The sequence below is a fragment of the Sinocyclocheilus anshuiensis genome, unplaced genomic scaffold (assembly GCF_001515605.1).
Source record: "Sinocyclocheilus anshuiensis isolate Anshui unplaced genomic scaffold, SAMN03320099.WGS_v1.1 scaffold627, whole genome shotgun sequence".
NCBI classification, from domain to species: domain Eukaryota; kingdom Metazoa; phylum Chordata; class Actinopteri; order Cypriniformes; family Cyprinidae; genus Sinocyclocheilus; species Sinocyclocheilus anshuiensis.
In genome coordinates, this window is record NW_015549703.1 from 2022446 (window position 1) to 2042035 (window position 19590).

A 19590-nucleotide genomic window follows, 5' to 3' on the forward strand; every position below is an offset into this window, starting at 1 on the left:
TTATTCATTATTAATGTAAATTGCACTTTACTGTCATGGTAGACTTCTTTTAGAAAGCAAGGGGACCTGGGCTCAAATCCCAACCTTGCATACAATCATTAGAGTTCGGTATTGACAGATTACCATGTAGTTTCACAGTATGGAAATAACAGATTTTGATTCTCATGCTAAATCACTTTTGTTCCACCGAGAAAAAAAAAAAAGTCTAGTGAGTTCGGTGCATGAACATGAAGGTGAGCAGAAGAGACAGATCTTCTGTTTAGTGCAACTGATCTGCAGAAGCTGCAACTTGACTGCCATGTAAACAGACATGCAGCATGCAAATAGGTTTGCATATTAAACCTAGGCTATATTAATTTTGCATTTCAATAATCAAAAATAAATTATTTGGTAGTTAAAAGTTATTTTTGAAGAATTAACTAGGCCAGGAAGTTGAAAGGGGGCACGTTCTAGTTTGAATGGTCATGACACTTCTGAGTATTGTGACCTCAGTGAGGTCAATAAAAAATAAAAGACCAAATTTACTTATAATCTGAAAATTAAATGCCCACGGTGCATATTAAACCTTATACAAGCATTTCAGCAGAGAAGATCTTCACGGCAAATTAATTCACAATGCATGACTCTGATTGCACATTCCCGATTTTTCAGATAAACATTATTAGTTTCCTTCAGATTTTCCAGAAAATAAAGCTCCGTCCTCCGAGTACTACCTGACAAATGCAGTAAATAAAATAGCCTATATATTTCAAGTGAGTGATGATTTAGTCCCATGTGTCCACTTTTTGCAGTCCAGCTGGTTAGCAGGGCACAGTTGTTACATGCTCAGTTGGACTGAGGATGGACAATCTTGTCTGTGGTGGTGATAAAGGAGGAGTGATGGTAACGATCACGGAAGGCAAAGTCTGCATTTTCCTCTGTTAGCTGCCTGGTTTCCATGCCAACAGCTGACAAAGAGGGTGTCACCACAATCTGGTCCTGAAGGGCCCCATCTCGCCTAATAAGAGAGGCAAATGATTGGTAATGTGAGGTTCGGTTTTGCGTACATAGTTCTAATCACATCATCCACAATGGACTCTGCCACAAACCCACATAACAGTAATATGTTTGTAAGTGCTTTATTCAGTTTTAATTGAAGAACTCTCATAATACGCCAAGCTAAAGAACAGCATCGTTAATCAGAAGACATTTTAAAATTTTCCATAGAGCATGGAGACAATAGCTTTGAATTTATCTTCATGTAACACCTACTCTCAGTCTCAGCTCATTTGGAATAGTAACATATTCTAAATATATTCTGTTAACTCAAATTGGTGTTCTGCAGAATGTCTGTAAAATAATCAGTACTTTTCTTTTGGATGGACAGATGGACAGAATAGATCTGATCTATTTTTGTGTTTTCTATACAAGAATTGGTGGAAATGGCAATGCCATTATTGTGGTATTTTATGTATCTGGTAAACCTGCCCTTAAACATCATAAATTGTAGATCAGACGTCTTTTCCTGTCTAAGTAAGTGGTTCTTGGCCACACAAAGCTGCAATAAGGATCAGACTTTATGCTGAAAAAGTCAAGTCTGCCTACAGAAGACTATGTAACTTACCTCCCCAAATTCTGCAGTGAGGTCTTGAGCCACCTGAAGAAACTGAAGCGAGCTGCTGCACCTGTGGGCAGAGAATGTAATTTTTTATTTCCTGACAAGAAAAGTCATCATAAATAATGATGGATATGTGCATAATACACCTCTATTTTTATTTGACTTTAATTTAAATGGTTAAAATAATCATCCTGATATCAAAATTGTGACAAACCGATAGAAAGTGTCTTTTAAGCTCTTAGTCTTATTAGGCTTATTTTGCTGAAATAAGCAGTGTGTGGCATCCGAAGTGTTTATCAGACAATTTTCAGTGATGAGCAACTGAGGTTATTTCTCGAACTTTCTCAAAGATTATTCAAATCAATTAAAAAAGTTTGGAACAATTACAATTACCTGTTGGCAAACCTGGGCTTGTTGTTCCAATGTAAAGAAAGAGGATAAGGGCGACTGTAATGTTAATCAAGGCGTACATCCACTGGATAACGAACATTATCATAAAGGAGCACAATGCCTAAAGAAATAAAAACAGCATTAAAAATGTGAACTTACAAGCTTATTGCTTACAGGCTGGATAATTTTGCCAAACTTACACCAACTAACGAAACCCAGTGGTTGCAAAATCTGCCATAGACCGAACCCTGGATTGATCTTATTTCTGATTCTTCAAGATTTGTTTCTGAACCTGTGAACGAAAGGTATATAAGGTGAAATACAGATTTTGATCACTATATTGAGGAGTTATGTAACATTTTGTAGAGAGTTACGTACCATTTCTGTCTATCTGTTCTCTTGGGAGCTGTTCAACTGGGCCAGAATTAGGCAAAGACTGTTTCCTCTTGGCTTCTGTTGTAAGGTCAAACTCCATCAGTCCTATCTGGCTGCTGGTATCATCATCTAATCCAATAGTTTGTTCCGGCTCCCTCTCATCTTTTCCTTTATCTAATTCTCCATTGCTGTTCAAGTCCAACCCAAAACTGTTCATCAGCGTTTCTTTAGCTGGAATCTTTGACTTCCTGCCCCGGGTCTTGGAGGCAGGAAGAGAAACTCTCTGTTGATCAGCGGTGTCCGTGCTGGGCGATGGAAATATTTGGTCCATGTCTTTGGTGAACTCCAGCAGTGTGCCGTTCACAGGTTCACTGATGGCTCCACTGCTGCCGTAATGGGGGTGAGTGCTGGACACCAGTGATCTTCTGGAGCTTGACCTCCTGATCAGCGTCGTCCTTTGCTGGACCTGCAGCTCATGGGTTTTCACCACACAGAAATAGCAATAATCAATTATGCTGTAGGTTAGCATGAAGTTGATGGTGACGATGGGAGCCAGTACATTGACCTGGCCGACAAAGATGAATGCCATGGAGATCAAGCTGGTCAGACAGATGGCAGCCTCAGGTGTCTTATTGGGCCCTCGCTGTAATACATATAAAGATAAGAGAAAGGTAAATCTATGGCTGTTACAAAACCTAGTGAGCTGTCTTATTGTCTACTCACTACATAGACACATTCTAAGGAAGCATCCCAACTGAAATGAAACCTTAAGTGACTGACTTGTACATGGGTAGCATCTCTGTGTGTTACTTTAATGAATTTAGATATTATATTTATAGTAAACATTTGTCTGTTTTTTTCCTGAGCTCCTCACAATGCATTATGGGATCAGACAGGAGTGTCTAGTCATGTCTACTTCATCTACTCCACAAGATTTTATTAATCATTTACAAGTTCACATTATGGATTTGGCTCCTGTACCCTCATTTGTTTCATGCTCTTCAGGTTATGTAATGAGCGAGTAGAAGTATCCAGTTAAAACATCCCAAAAAAGACATCTTTCACGTCACCTCAGACCCAGATCCCATAAATCTCTGGGATGGAGGTGCTACTGCTACTGGCTGGCACAGCTCCAGATCCACCAGGGTTGGTCTTTTCTGTGCTTCCTGCGTTTGTTCTGGGACTTTGATTCAGGGCGAGATGTCTCGGGCGAACTTGTAGCCCATAGAGAGGGGTCAGACAGAGCTCAGGCGAGGGAAAGGGTGTGCCGTGCTTTTTGAAAGCCACAATTGTTACAATTCATTCCTTCGCGTTTTTTGGAGTGAACTCTGGCACACTATAATTAGGAACCCATCCTGTCATCTATGGAGCTACTCATTGAGCGAGAAAAGGTAAACAATTCATTAAAGTGGCACAAAGTGCATGAAAAACAAATGTTTAATTTCACTCGTTATACTAAGCGAATTGTTAAAGTTTGATAATTTATTAACCTCTGAGAGAACTCATTATAAGTACATCCCTGATTTTCCAAATGGTTTATAATCACAGAATAGATTTAGCATTGATTTATCAACATCTAAATAAAACAAATCTACAAAATTAACCATTTTATTTTGTTAAGCAAAAAACCACAGTCTTGCATTCCCTGTTTTGAAAATAGCCACATTAATATCTCCCTATAAGCACCCACCCCTTTCCCAAGAAATCCGAGAGCTGGGATGACTCTCTCCTGGGCGATACACTGGAGGATCCTGGGTGCACCGTACAGGCCGCCCATGCAGGAGGCCAGGGAGGAGATGTAGAGGCCCAGCAAAAACAGGAAACCAACCAAGGAGACCTGGGAAAAAAACAAACACAGAGGGGAAGAGAATGTAGAGGGCTCCACCCAGCTCTGTTCCGCTTGGCCAGACTGAAAAAAGCTTATAATGTGTTGAAAGTAAATCAAAGAAACAATGTGTAATCTGACAGAACCCATAATGAGAGAACGGGCAATTACAAATGATACAGTAAGGTTGATTATGTGTATGAAACCCCAACTTCTGTAACACCGTAATGTACAAAATGCACCTTTTTGTAGATTCAATATAATATTTAATATGCATTGTTTTGTATGTAGAGTGTTAACCCCAAAACACCACAGCCCACATTAAGGAACAGCTGGGTCAGCCACAACCAGGCTACAGCCTTACACATTCATAAACTATGTAGCTTAGTTCAGCAGCCTACTGTAATCTATGCTGACTGGCAGCTGTACGGCTATCAAACGTCAGGGTATGTGCAAGGTCAGTGCGCAACTGGGCTCCATTCTCATTCAAACACTTACACCAGCTGTAGCGTTTAGAATGACCTCAAATGCCTCTGTTATGAGGGCCTGCAGACGAGTGGAATGACATTAGCATGACAATAAACGCAACTGTAAGGATTTATCTGTGGTTAATGTGCTATTCTCAAGTCTCACTTTCAGTTGAGACAATGAGTCTTAACAGTGGAAAAACCCATGGAAGATGGCCATCCTCTGAAGCCTGTAATAACATCAGATTACCTTTTCTGCTATTAAGAAATCATAGCGCAGCGCATCTCTGGTGCAAATGGCTCCCAGTAAGAACACAAAGACGAGATACAGGAACCACCTGCAGATTTCCACAATACACACGAGTCATTCATTCTATTTACAGAGAAATTATCTAACTATGTATATTTATATATGTATTATATATAACAATTTTATCTTAAATAAATGTTTTTCACTTTCTATTCATCAAAGGATACTGAAAAAAAAAATGTTTTACAAAATATTAGGCAGCACAACTGTTTTCAACATTGATAAAAATGTTTTGAGCACCAAATCAGCATACAAGAATAATTTTGAGTGTATTAAAATAGAAGTTATTTTAAATTGTAATAATATTTCACAATATTACTGTTTTTACTGTATTTCTATGATCAATTAAATGCAGCCCTGATGAGCATAAGAGATTTCTTTCAAAAACATAAAAACATCTTATCAACCATTACCAGACATACAGTACATCTCACACTGATTTTTATGTCATACACTTTTTTTTTTCAGGGCATGAAGGCTTATCCTAATTCTGTTTCTCATATTTTCCTTTTGGCGCCTGCTCTAAAGTATGTGTACACTCAACACAAATAGAAGCTAAAGATGAACAAAGGAAGAATGAAAGATTATTTCTGTGGCAGATAGAAACATACGAGATGCAGACTGCGGCGAGAGTTCCCACGGGGATGTTGTGCTCGGGCCTCTGGAGATCAGAGCTCATGTTGAATCCCGCCATCACACCTACACACACACACACACACACACACACACACACACACACACACACACAGAGTTACTGTGAAAACAAGACTGGAGACAAGGGGCCATTCAAAACCTGAAGAACAGAAAGACGTACATATCAGAGCTCACTTGAAACAAGGAAACAAGACAATGATGAAGTGGGTTTTCTTACATTTATGGGTTTCTCACATTTTGTAGATAATTATTTATCTAATTTTTATATTTATATTGTCTGTTTTTATTTATAGGATTTTTGAAAATAGTTTAGTCGAAAGCATTATGAAAGGTGGGTTGCACTTAACAGATTAACAAAATATGTGAATGTTAAATAATTATGATCCTAAACATTCAAAACATTTTATAATATTTCTATATTATTATGCAGGCTGGTCAGAAAACATAAGATTAATTGGGATTATTTCATAATATTTACAGCATAAATATTATCTAGATTTTAACAGTAAGAAAAAAAAAACATCTGCATATGATTTCATGAAAAACATGTTAATCGCTGTCATTTATTCTAGAATTATTTTAGCAATTTCTTTTAGGACAAAATCAATACAAAAGACAATTATTTAATTTTGAAAATAATTGTTTCATTTTGCTTTCTGTAATATTTTTCACACAATATAAATGGGTTTTTATTCATTAAAAAATATAGCTGCCTTTATATTTTATAAAGGAGATGCCCCACAAAAGGATCATCATATTTGGGTGCAGACTCCATGCAGGCTCAGACTGAAACCTTATTATACCACAAAAATGTGTTAACTATGAGATGAAATTCTGCAGAAAAGAGAGATTTCTGGAATGTCTGCAACCTAAATCCAACCACAGCTACTAACATACAGTACGGCAGCAAGATTTTCAGGCTACTGAAGTTATACAGGCTTATACTTCAATAATAGCAAAAATAAATCCTCATATCAGCATAGTGTCATTAAATCAGTGCTATTATATCATAGTTTAGCCTTTTTTGTTTATGTGTGTAAGGTAACCTGTCGCCGCAGGAAAGAAAACCCCAAACACGGTGAAGAAAGTCTCGGCAGCTGTGTAGTCTGGCAGGGTGTTCTTACGCAGCAGATCCTCTGAATAGCCAACAAATCCATGCTCTGTAATAAACATATTCAGCACAAAACAATGTTAGGAAAGACTGTTTATTACAACATTCAGTTGGACTAAAGCATTACTGAGTGCTTTATGGAAAAAGTCTGCACTGACACGATGATAAGAATCAGATTCATCTCTGAAATCCCAGAGTCTCCACTGAGTATATATGACACAAACATTACATACACAAAGCTTTCCTGTAAATTAGAATCTTTGTTGTGAAAAGCAAAAGGAAATATGCTGGCCTTTTTGAAAAATCTGATATTTAGATAGATCAGTCTAAATATTTCATAACATTAAAACAAATATCAGAAAACCATCTTGAAGCAGAATTTAAGTTTCCACCTCTCTGCTTAAAACACAGGCTGGTGACAACATTTACAAGAAAATATCCTCCAGTACAAGACCACAAACCAGCATCCATGACACAATATTGATCGATCGCACACTGACACAATAACCCCTTTCACCCTGAAATCAAAGGGAGGGGTTCCCTGGGGTACTGTGGAACAGACGTCTGGTTTGAAATATGACAGGTTTGGACTGCATAGCCATGCACAGGCAAAGCCCTGCGTGTCTGTGGCTGACCGTCACCGCCCTTTATGTAACAACCCGGGGAGACAGACGCCCCGCCAAGATGCGTGCAAACCGAGGGCCGGCCTGTTTCTTGGGAATACATGCCAAGTTCAATAGTTCTGCGCCTTGGACATGATGGAGGGAATGCTGGACTAAGCTCTGGGTGTGTTCACAGGCAAACAAAACAATCCAAGAACAGGCACCGCAGAACATTTACGTAAACAGTACTGAGAGATATCACCATTGTGCTGAACCATCACACGAGTGGGATTTTTATTCAGGGAGGCAGATATTAAAGTCTAGATAGCACTGACACTGTATGTTTCTGGTGGTTTGTGTACTTGTGTACAAACAACAGTATATAACGTATAGTAAATGCCAAAGGTAGGTGCTTTTAATCAGCTAGTTCACCCAAAAGTGCATTTACTCACCCTCACGTCATTCCAAACCAGTTTGACTTTCTTTTTTAAACAGATCTCAAAAGTAAATGTTTGGAAGAATGTTCAAGTCACTGTTTTCCACATAAAAGCAGATTTTTACTGCCAAGCTCCAAAAAGGACAAAAACAGCAACATTAAAGGGATAGTTGACCCAAAAATATGCCATTAATTACTCACCCTCATGTCGTTCCAAACCTGTAAGACCTTTGTTCATCTTCAGAACACTGAATCCGAGAGCTTTCTGACCCTGCATAGACAGCAACGCAACGGACACGTTCAAGGCCCAGAACGGTAGTAAGGACTGTTAAAAACAGTCCATGTGACGTCAGAGGTTCAACCTAATTTTATCAAGCTATGAAAATACTTCTTGTGCGCAAAGAATACAAAGGGTCAGAAAGCTCTTGGATTTCATCAAAAAATCTTAATTTGTGTTCTAAAGATGAACGAAGGTCTTACGGGTTTGGAACGACATGAGGGTGAGTAATTAATGACAGAATTTTCATTTTTGGGTGAACTAGTCCATACAATTCACTGGCTATTTTCCATGACTTCCACACATAATTTGTGTGAGGAACAGGCTAAAAAACACTTAATTCACTTCAAGATCGCCATTTTTCTCTTATAATCTTTCCTTTGCTCCAGCTCTCATATCTCATTTATACATATTTAATATGAAGATACAACAGAGGGAAGATTTTTAGTAAATAATGCAAAGAATTAAGCTAACATAAAACATATTTTACAATAGTGGTTCTCAACTCCAAGGCCCCCTTATTGTCCACAATATTCAAAGGCCCAACGACTTTTTCAGCTGTTCATGATTTACTAGACAAGGATCAAGGATAAGGATTTAATAATAATAATAATAATAATTTAACTGATAAAATGTTTTTATTATTTACATGACTTTTCCATGTCTAGAAACAACACTCAAAACTTTTTAAGACCATGAGAACCCTGTTTTTTTAAAGATAAAAATGTTGCTGAACAGGTAAATTAAAATAAGAAATATTTATATTTTTAGTCATTCTGTCTTTTTAAATGCTTGCTTTGTCTTATTTAAGTCATTTAAGTCATCTTGAGGCTCCCTGGGAAATTTGCTGAGGCCTCCTATTAGGCCTCGGACCCCTGGTGGAGAACAATTACGATTGAAGATTTGGAGTATAGCAAATGTGTCAAATAGACTATTTTTAGGATAATTTTATGGTGCTTTTTCCTTTTTAGGACTTGACAGTGAACACACACACACACACACACACACACACACACACACACAATGAAAGAAAAACAGCAGCTTGGTCATTCTTCAAAATATGTGACCCTGGACCACAAAACCAGTCTTAAGTGTCAATTTTTCGAAATAGAGATTTATACATCACCTGATAATGATTTTTGGCATAAAAGAAAAATCGATAATTTTGATCCATTCAATGTATATTTGGCTATTGCTACAAATATACCCCAGCGATTTAAGACTGGTTTTGTGGTCCAGGGTCACATATTTACTTTTGTATTCATTCAATGAAAGAAAGTCATACTGATTTGAAATGTTTAGTTTGAAAAAGTTTTAATTTAACAATTTAATAATAAAGTCTCAATTAGAGTCAAAAGCTTACATTAGATGTAGTGAAAGAGAAAGAAAGATGGTGGTTGCCACCCCTGCGGAGACAAGGCACTCATGCAGAGAGCCTGACTATGCAAGATCATGATCCATTTCCCTCTTGGTTATCTTGTGATGGGAAAGAATGTGTTCTCTTGGATTAATGACATGTTTATCCAAAAGGAAGTCACCACCCTTTCAGAAGCCGTGCCTGTTCCTACCCTTCCAAGTCACAGTTTCTTGGCTACAAAGAGAGAGAGAGCTAGAAAGAGAGTAAGATACAATAGAGAGGATCAGGAGAAGGAAGTAGAGAGGAAGTGCATAAAGAAAGTTTAGGTGGACACAGCCTTAGAAATAACAGATATCAAGTACTCCAATAATACCATGCAAGCAGGAAAAAACTTATCCTACTTGACCACATCATAAATTACCTTGACATAATTACCTTCTTTTATGAACTTTGCTAAATATATGGTAAGCTGTTTTTGGAATAACAAGTGCAAGAATAAAACAATTAGCCATAGTTTAGTTTGTGACTCTTGAACTAAACAACCTTCAAATACACCACCATTCAAAAGATTCAGTAAGATTTTTATTGAAAGGATTTTTAGAATGAATACTGTTAGTCAACAAGGATGCATTAAATTGCAGTAACAGTAAAGACTTTCTTGCAAAAAAACTATATAAAATAAATGTTGTTCTTTTGACATTTTTATACATCAAAGAATCCTCAAATAAGAACATATCCACAGGAATAGTAAGCTGCACAACTGTTTTAAACTTTGATAATAATATAAAATGCTTCTTGAGCCCTGAGATAAATGCCACGCCCTGCGATAAAAACATACACATATTCACAATACACAAGCATAAAAAAACGGCCCATACTGACACAGCGCATAAGAGCAGGGCTGTTACTGTTGCCCTCCTTGCCACCTTTCTAACCATTATGATTGCAGTTTGGATATTTGTAGTAAGAGTCCTGATCTGAAGATTTGGAAGAGGAAGTGATGATGTGGACTCTGCTAGTGAAGGACTCGGATCTGCTTCCTGCCTGCTCTTTTGTCTCAAGCCAAAAATGTGGGTGAGCCCGGTCAACACCCTTAACCCAAAACTATGAGCGCATGTCAGTTTCCGGTCCAACTTGGGGCGCTTAAGTAGAGTGTCTTTGAGGTTAGAGCTGAGATCCTACTTAACATGAACATCACACCATCATAAAACTAATTATGTGAGTGAAAAACAAGCCAATGACCTGATCAAAGACCATGAGCAGACAAGTCAAGCAATTCAGTTCTTTTCATAAAAATCTAATTGTTTTATTCCAGCAATTTCTTCCCACCACTAGAGAAGAACAGAATTTACACCAATAATAACACAGTCTAAAAGCCTACAGTAGCGGGAAAGCTCTTCTCACAGTTTCTCTTGCGTGGTAATAGGCAGGAGGGAAGGGACAGAACTAGGAGTTGCTCTCATTTTTTTTAAATCTAGCACAAATGTGTTCACCGCAATGGTATGAACACTCGAGAGGATCGTGCTCACATTTTCTTCATCTTTTCCAGCAATAACATTTTCAAATGATTTAACAAAACATTGAAGTAGGTAGCAATATTAAAAGATCATCATCACCATTTTGGCTACATGAACCTGGGCACACTGGTGCCTAATGGTAGATTGAGTGTATAACTCAAACATATCCTTTACCAAGAATTATTTCACAACCAAGATATGTGCTCAGCCCTTCAGTTTTCTTTAGCCTTTTAGTTCTTAAAGGAATAGTTCACTCTGTAAAAAACTGTGGGACCTTCTTCTTTATCCTTCAAACATTTTTTCAAAGCAAATAAGGACTGCAATTGTCAAGCTCCAAACATTATAATGTATCATTAGTGATGTCCATTTGACTCATTATGCCCTATTTTTAATTATTTATTGCTAAAAAGAACATTATTTTGTGTATTTGGTGTAATGAAATGTGTTTATGCGGTTTAAGGTTAAAAAAACATTACTTTCCACATACTGTACATCATTGTTTCTTCTCTATGCCCCGCCTTTCTGAAACGCGTCGACTATATATATATATATATATATATATATATATATAAAAAGTTTTTGAGACTGCAGTAAATAAATGCAATAAAACAGTAACATTGCGATCAATTTTTATTTATTTTAAAATGTAATTTATTCCTGTGATGGCAAAGCTATTTACCAACCATTACATCTACAACCACTCTATTTGTACATTTGTGGATTATGTGCATTATGTTTGTATATTTTGTATTGTTTTATATAGTGTATATATACTGTACATAAAAGTATACTGTTATTTGTAAAAGTGTCTAAACGTGTCTGGAGCACGCTCCCAAGCTTTTCACTCACCACGGCACACATGCTGTTGGTGATGTGACAATAAAAGTGATTTGATTCGAAGCGTCAGGGTCATGATCCTTCAGAAATTATTCTAATATGCTAATTTGGAGCGCAAGAAACATTTCTTGTTAATACCACTGTTCATAACAGTCGAGTTGCTTAATATTGTTATGAAAACCTTCAAAATCATTCCAGGATTCTTTCATAAATATAAAGTTCAAAAGAACAGCATTTATTTGAAATAGAAATATTTTAACTTTTATAAAGAATATCTCTTTGGATTTGAGACTTTAGTCTTTGCAACTTTACAGATCTTCTTTATGCACCAAGAGCTCGTAACACTCCAAAGAGAAAGGAAAAATTGAAATCGCATCATATGAATCAGAATAAGTTTTCTGAAGTTATACAATAGCTTTGTGTCAAAAATATCCAACTTTAAGTAATTTTTCATTGAAAATCATAAACGGAAAGAGTCAAATTTTTACACTAAATCATCTGATGAAATTCACAAAACTGATCTGAATGATTCATTCACAAATCAACTGATCCGGTTCTAGTCGCAGTGGTTACCAGCTCACTGAAGGGAATGATTTTCAGTAAATAACGACTGAAATGTCAGTCTGTTCCTCACACAAAACTACAAAATGACCCAAGTAGACTTGGAACATAGTACATAAGTCATATGAGCTACTTTATTTTTATGGTGCTTTTGTGTAGTGGCTTTTTTGGCCTTTTTTTAAATTATCACATCAGATACGGTTTCCTGTTTGGCAGATAAGCGTCATGAGCAGGACTTTTATTTTGACAGCACTTAGAACCCAGCACCTGAGCTGTCTTCATTAGTTTACTGTCTTTGTTTAACAGCTCTGTCTAATAATAGAAAGGCAAAAAATAAATAAATAAATAAATAAAAAATCCAAATCGGTCCACAACTACTCTTGTGTCTTTGTTAAGCTTGACCTCAGTCCTCCTCATTCACTTTCATTATATAAAAAAGAGTGGCCATTATATACTTCAAAATTTCTCCTTTTATGTTCTACAGAAGACAGACAATCAAATAGCTTTGGAAAGACAAAATGTCCAATTTTGGGGTGAACTATCCCTTTAAATTGTCATGGAATGCAGTCGTGCTGGGATCTCTATATCATTACGGTTATGAAGCTTTCCTTGTGCTGACCACCTGGCCTTGGCTACGTGATTAACTGTGTTATCAAACTGTAAACACATCTGTGCAGCAGCTCCTTTTTCCTGCCACTGGCAGGTAACCCGCCCATGCGGCGCCCAGGCCTAAACTGTGCAACCCCCTGGAGTCGTGCCAATGGTGAGATCACTTTATAACCACAAGGCTTAATTGAAAAAACCTGAAGGAACCAGCGCCTCCTTTTCCCACTGCCAGCGCACACTGCATCCCGAGTCCAGCTCCTAAAAGGGGTCAGAGCCACACGACAGCAGCAGGAGCTGCAGTTAGGGGGTAATAATACCACATATTTAGTCCATTACACCCCAATGTGTCTGACTTTCTCTGCAGAGAGAGAGTGAGAACACCATCTTTCTGAGAGTCTTGCCTTCTCTCTGGACAGGAAGCCAGTAATCAGGAGAACAGGAAGTGTTGGGATGGATTTCCTGCAAACCCAGTGTGAAAGTACATACTGACCTCGTCTGAAGTGGGCAGCCAAAAAACTTAAACATTACAATGGATTAAGAATGTCTGCATGCTTGTGCTAAGAGCAAATGACTCTTATTAGATGTATCACATAGGCCTAATTTTTGCAGGATGCAGAGTTGCTTTTATGAATCTGTAAATGAACTTGCACTAAGTATACTTCTTTGTAGGAGGAGGTATTTCTGTTTAATACTGTATGTATGCTTACTTACTTCATATACAATTTCAACACAAGTAGATTTGAATGTCCTAAAAAAATTAAATGTGTGACAGAGCTGGATTTCTGTGATTATAGCTTGGGAGAGCTTTAGAAATTGGAATTTGGCAACACATAATTCTTCTTAGAAAAGCATGCTCCATTTCATTAACACATGCTTTCAGTCATTAAAATAAAAACAACAACTTTAATTTTATATATATATACAGTGGGTACGGAAAGTATTCAGACCCCCTTAAATTTTTCACTCTTTGTTATATTGCAGCCATTTGCTAAATTATGTTTGTATATTTTGTATTGTTTTATATAGTGTATATATACTGTACATAAAAGTATACTGTTATTTGTAAAAGTGTCTAAACGTGTCTGGAGCACGCTCCCAAGCTTTTCACTCACCACGGCACACATGCTGTTGGTGATGTGACAATAAAAGTGATTTGATTCGAAGCGTCAGGGTCATGATCCTTCAGAAATTATTCTAATATGCTAATTTGGAGCGCAAGAAACATTTCTTGTTAATACCACTGTTCATAACAGTCGAGTTGCTTAATATTGTTATGAAAACCTTCAAAATCATTCCAGGATTCTTTTATCAATATAAAGTTCAAAAGAACAGCATTTATTTGAAATAGAAATATTTTGTAACATTATAAATGTCCTCACTGTTACCTTTGAACAATTTAATGCATCCTTGCTGAATAAAATACATTAGTGCATATATTTTTGCCTTGTAAGGTCCATGTCAAGGATGACTAGATAACAGTACTGTATATAACAGGAAGACAAATCACTTCACCCTTCCTGTTACTTCAACTTCCATATTATGATTGGTGTTGGAGTTCTATAATTGTGTTTATTTTAGGAAGAGACCCTGTACTCTCTAGTGGCCATGTGCACCCCCTCCCAGCAGATGCATGGCTGCTGGAGGTCTAAATAGCTTAACTGCTTATACTGTCAATGCCACATCACTACCTGGTATGCAAAATCTTGTCTTGCATTGTTTGGTAAGCCTAAATGGTTTATGGAAACGTTTTTAGGAAAATGAAATATAAATAATGAATAAATAATTAATATGGGTGAATTGCCACTACTATAAAAGGACATCAAAAATGAAACCCCAAGGGATAGCATTGTTTGGGACAACCCCCCCCACCCTTTATGTTACCCTGACATCTACTGGACAGATGTTGCAAGGACATGTGAACTCATAGTTTTCACATACTGGCCAAATAGGTAGTCTATCTATACCAATAATCATTTTGAATTAGTAAGAGCTAATAATAATAATAATAATAATGTCACAGATAGTAAATAGATTTACATATACACTATTGCTCAAATTTTTAAAAGAGGTCTCTTATGCTCACCAAGGTTGCATTTATTTGAGATAAATACAGTAAAAACAGTAAAATTGTTAAATATTATTAAAATAAAAAAATGTTTTCTATTTTAAATTGTGATATATTTTAAATTTTAATCATTTATTCCAGTGATGGCAAGGCTGAATTTTTAGCAGCCATAATGCCAGTTTTTAATGTCACATGATCCTTCAGAAATCATTCTAATATGCTGATTTGGTTCTCAAGAAACATTTTTTTTATTATCAATGTTGAACATAGTTATGCTGTTTAATATTTTTGTAGAAACTGTGATACCTTTTTTAGGATTCTTTGACATTTCAATAGAACAGCAATTATTTGATATACAAATTTTGTACAATTTTTAATTTTGACAATGTAAAATGTTTCACTGTTGCTTTTGATCGATTTAATACATGCTTGCTGAATAAAAGCATTAATTCTTTAAAAAAAAACATTACTGACCCCAAACTGTTTGAACAGTAGTGTATATATTGTCATTAATAAGCTGCATCAAACTACTTTTCAACTCCAATAAATGCATATTACACCACACATAAAAATACAGATATAAGAAACTGTGAAATAACGGAACAGAAAAAAGAGAAATGTACATTGGTAAAAAAAAAATCCTTTAGCACACTGCAAATTTAGACCAATATATACAATGACTCGAACTTGTATATCCTCGTCTGGCAGGTTTGCCAGGAAATGTGCAAAGAAAGAAGTGTCAATATAAGATAGGCAGGCACTGTTTAGTAGGCTCTGTGAAAACAACACTGCAGGGCAAGAATCTCTTCCTAAAGCGCTACTTTATTAAATGGAAACCTTTGGTAGAGTCACAAGTGCTTTTATTTTTCATTTTAAGAAATACATGAACTTCTATACACCTGTGTCAGAGTTTTTTTATTGCACTCAATGGGGGATCTACGTTGTTGTTTTAATGAAAGACTTCCAGTTAAAAACACCAAACCTAGCTGTACCAAGATGTACAGCAGTTGTTACACCAGCTCACCTGGGTCTAGATGACTAAATGTCCCGATGACGAAATCCAGAGTGGACATAGCCAATATGCCCAGTAGAACCAATTGAAGGCGTACAATCCATTTTACCCCAGCCAGGTTAATCCCGAGCAGACCAATCAGAACGGCCACAGAGATGCCCCTCACCACCCACATGCTCTGTAAGTTCAGCACCTGCGCAATGGACTCGGCAAAACCAGTGATGTACATCGCTCCAGCCACACACTGCCAACAAGACACATGACTGTCATCAAACTTGAGAACAGTGAACCGACCACCCAATGTATATGCAATATAACTAATACAGAAAGGAGTTGCTCACCTGTCCAAACACATATAAGAGTCCCACAGTTCCTCCAACCCTTCCTCCGAGCACAGTGGAGATCATGGAGTAGACCCCACCGTTACCCACGCTGCAACACTCACACACGCCAATGCCTGACATCACCGTAACCAAGGCGACTAATACCACCATGGATACCAGAAGCATGCCCAGCAACACACCTGTGTTACCCTAATAATGTTCATATGGGAAAAAACTTTACATTTTTATTGTATCCCCATTTAATAGCTGCCAAAACATGAGACGTATGAAAGCCTGTTTCTGCCATGGGATAAAAAAAAAAGGTAATTGCGACTTTTTCTCTCACAACTTGGACTTTTCTCACAATCCTATGTTTATATTTCACAATACTGATTCTTTTCAATTCTGAGTTTTTCCCCCAGAACTGCGAAATATAAACTCAGAATTGCGAGAAAAAAGTCAGAATTGTGAGATAAAAAGTTGCAATTAAAACATAATTGCGAGATGTAAACTCAAAATTCTGAGTAAAAAGGTGAGAATTGTGAGATATAAAAGCAGAATTGTGAGACGTAAACTTGGAATTACAAAAAAAAAGGTGCAGTTTATATCTCACAATTATGTACGTTGTATTTGCGAGAAAAAAAGTCAGAATTGTGAGATAAAAAGTTGCAATTAAAACATAATTGCGAGATGTAAACTAAAAATTCTGAGTAAAAAGGTGAGAATTGTGAGATATAAAAGCAGAATTGTGAGACGTAAACTTGGAATTACAAAAAAAAAGGTGCAGTTTATATCTCACAATTATGTACGTTGTATTCAAACTGTAAGTTTGTATTCTGAGCTCATATCTTGCTAAAAGTAATTGCAACTTTTTTTTAATTCCAAAACCTTGGAATATCTTTTCAAATGCCGTTTAAATAAATTCTCAGATTTCATGATGCTTGTAGTGCATATGTGTATCAATGATAAAAACATAACTTACCACAAGCCAGCCAGTCCGTAAAAAGAGCACCACCCCAAAAATGTTGATCATGCAGGTAGTAAAGACTCCATCCCAGGTGCCAAAAAGAACAGGTTCCCAGACGAAGAGCTGCACCTTCCACCAAGGCTGAGCATTACTCTGGGAACCCTACATAAACCAGTGTCACTCATATCTAAATAAGCCCCCATTAATATCAGTTCTTCTGCTCAGGGTAGAACATTAGGTCTGAATTTATGGGTTTCTAATTATTTTTATGGTAAAACTAACTGATTTGCCATTACCTGTACATCTTCATGGAATAACTCTTGAACTTGATAACTCATGCTCCCTCCTGGGCAAGATTACAGCAGCTGGATCTGAAGAATGTAAAGACTTTGCTATACTCACTTGAAAGGCTTCAGAAGTACAGTATATACAAAGCCAATTTTAACAACATTTGCCAAGTAGGCGATGGCCACGTAACTTAGATACATTTAAGCCAACAAAAGCCGTCTGTTAAGAAGTGACACATTAATAAAACACATACAATTCATATCCCGCGCTTGACCAATATTTTAGTAGCTACTTTAAGATAAAAGGCAAGCATTGAATTTCACGTGACTAAGTTGTGTAGTACTGACTATGTGTTTGTGTTTTACTTTAACGTTATATAGTGCAATGGTTCGTTGTAAACGCCACAGGAAAGGCCAGTGAAAGCGGCCCTAAATAAACGGATAAACTGCTGTTTTGGGATATTGTTAAACTGTAAATTCCTTGAGTAATCATAAAGACACTGACTTACCTGCAGTCACTGTGCTCCCGGATGCAGCAGCAGCAGGTGGAGAATGTGAGAGAGGCACGAACACACACCTGAGGAGTTAGGTGGTCCGACTCATTTCCGCGAATCGATTCTTTAGAACGGTTCGTTTAGATAGAACAACCAGTTAAAGCTTCAAAAACTTTTTAGTACGTTTTATTTGTAAACGTTCTGCTTTTGAAGTAACTATTGAAGAAGTGCTATTGAAGTAACTTACTACATTGACACTAACCATGACACAATTGTTTTAGTAAAGCAGCCTATATTAAAATCGTTTGACGAATTCTTACTTTAAGAATTTTAGCATAACAGCTGTCTGTGTGTCGCTGTAATTCATGGAAACGCTACGTGTGCAAAAAACGTCATTAAACAAATATCTGTTCTATCAGCGCCACCTCAGGTGTGTGCTGCCAGTGTACAGCTCTTATTTGCATTTCACTGTTCTTCGACTAGTCAGGATTTCAGTATTGTTTATTTCTTGTCATTTATCAAACCAACTAGTGAACATTTATGATGTGAAGTCAAATTAGAATCATTTTAAGATACTTTTATGCAAATTAGGCTAGTTGTGGTCATGTGTCAACCATACACGATTTAAAGCCATATTTTCAACCCCAGTCTACTTTTTTGTCAGCTCTCACGAAAATGTTCCCAGGGTACATTTAAACCTATAGATTTAAAATAATCATACCATTTTTTGAGAATCCTGTTTAGGACCATGAGTATTTAATTAAACCATAGAAATAATACTGTGAATAATTTACATTATATACTTTTTGACATGACTGAGATTTTTGCATTTAGTTAAAGAGAATTTGGAGAAATATGTTTAATTGTATAAAATATATATGCAATCACAATGCAAAAAAAATGTTAATGGTCATAAAGGCAGGCTTCATTTAATTTATACAAAAAAAAGTTTTCTTGATTGTTAAAAATGAACTAGACATTTGGTTTTATGAGATTCGCACACAGTAGTGCTTGTACTAAGAAGGCAGAGGCCACCCATTCCTGTGATGAGTGATCATGACACATGGAAAAAGCACTCAACAACTTGGATGTATTTGAAAATTGAATATTACACAACAAGAGGCACGCAATCAAAAACATCCAATCAGAAATTTTCCCCCATGTCTTAGGCAAAGTATTGCATTAAAGTATGTTCTATGGAAATAATTTGGCTACAGTAAAATGGATACATATAAAAATATAACCAGTGTACAAAGACAGTCAGAGGACATGCACTCCCCAATAAATTTAAATGTCTAAAACTATTCAGCAGAGCTCTCTTACTAAATAAAACCATTCAGTTTTTCACTCAAATTAAGCTTGAAAGAAAATAATGATCCACTGTCAGTAACACCAGATTAAACTTTGATGCTCAAAATACCCAATCAATAAAGAAGGACAACGGTCATGTGTCTAAATGCATATGACCTTTTACCAACAGCAATTGAGCTTACAAATTAAAAAAAAAAAAAAACAACGCA

The 19590-nt window shown here is 36.6% G+C and overlaps 1 protein-coding gene across 4 annotated transcripts; it reads right to left on the reverse strand.

Moving 5' to 3' along the window:
* Positions 1–14: 14 nt before the first annotated feature.
* On the reverse strand, positions 15–18274 carry LOC107660618 (solute carrier family 12 member 8-like). 4 transcript variants are annotated; one of them, XM_016449979.1, is made up of 14 exons: positions 18086–18274; positions 17586–17660; positions 17305–17451; positions 16341–16532; positions 16012–16243; positions 6665–6778; positions 5576–5663; positions 4905–4992; positions 4053–4199; positions 2366–3005; positions 2188–2279; positions 1991–2108; positions 1604–1664; positions 15–997 (listed from the first exon to the last, which is right to left on the reverse strand). In XM_016449979.1, exons 2-14 carry the CDS (start codon positions 17625–17627, stop codon positions 826–828), a joined length of 2133 nt encoding a protein of 710 aa, XP_016305465.1. In that variant the 5' UTR covers positions 17628–17660; positions 18086–18274; the 3' UTR covers positions 15–825. The 4 variants fall into 4 exon arrangements, with proteins under 4 accessions (XP_016305465.1, XP_016305467.1, XP_016305466.1 ...); XM_016449981.1 differs by having other exon boundaries at positions 16–997; positions 17305–17412; XM_016449980.1 differs by having other exon boundaries at positions 16–997; positions 17305–17418.
* Between the last annotated feature and the right edge of the window lie 1316 nt (positions 18275–19590).

Excerpts from the sequence above, each read along its gene's own strand:
- LOC107660618 (XM_016449979.1), bottom strand. The coding sequence starts at position 17,627 with ATGAGTTATCAAGTTCAAGAGTTATTCCATGAAGATGTACAG. Across the intron at positions 4,200-4,904 it reads ATTTCTTAATAGCAGAAAAG|GTCTCCTTGGTTGGTTTCCT; the intron begins GTAATCTGATGT and ends TTTTTTTCCCAG. Across the intron at positions 3,006-4,052 it reads TCGGATTTCTTGGGAAAGGG|CGAGGGCCCAATAAGACACC; the intron begins GTGGGTGCTTAT and ends TATGTATTACAG.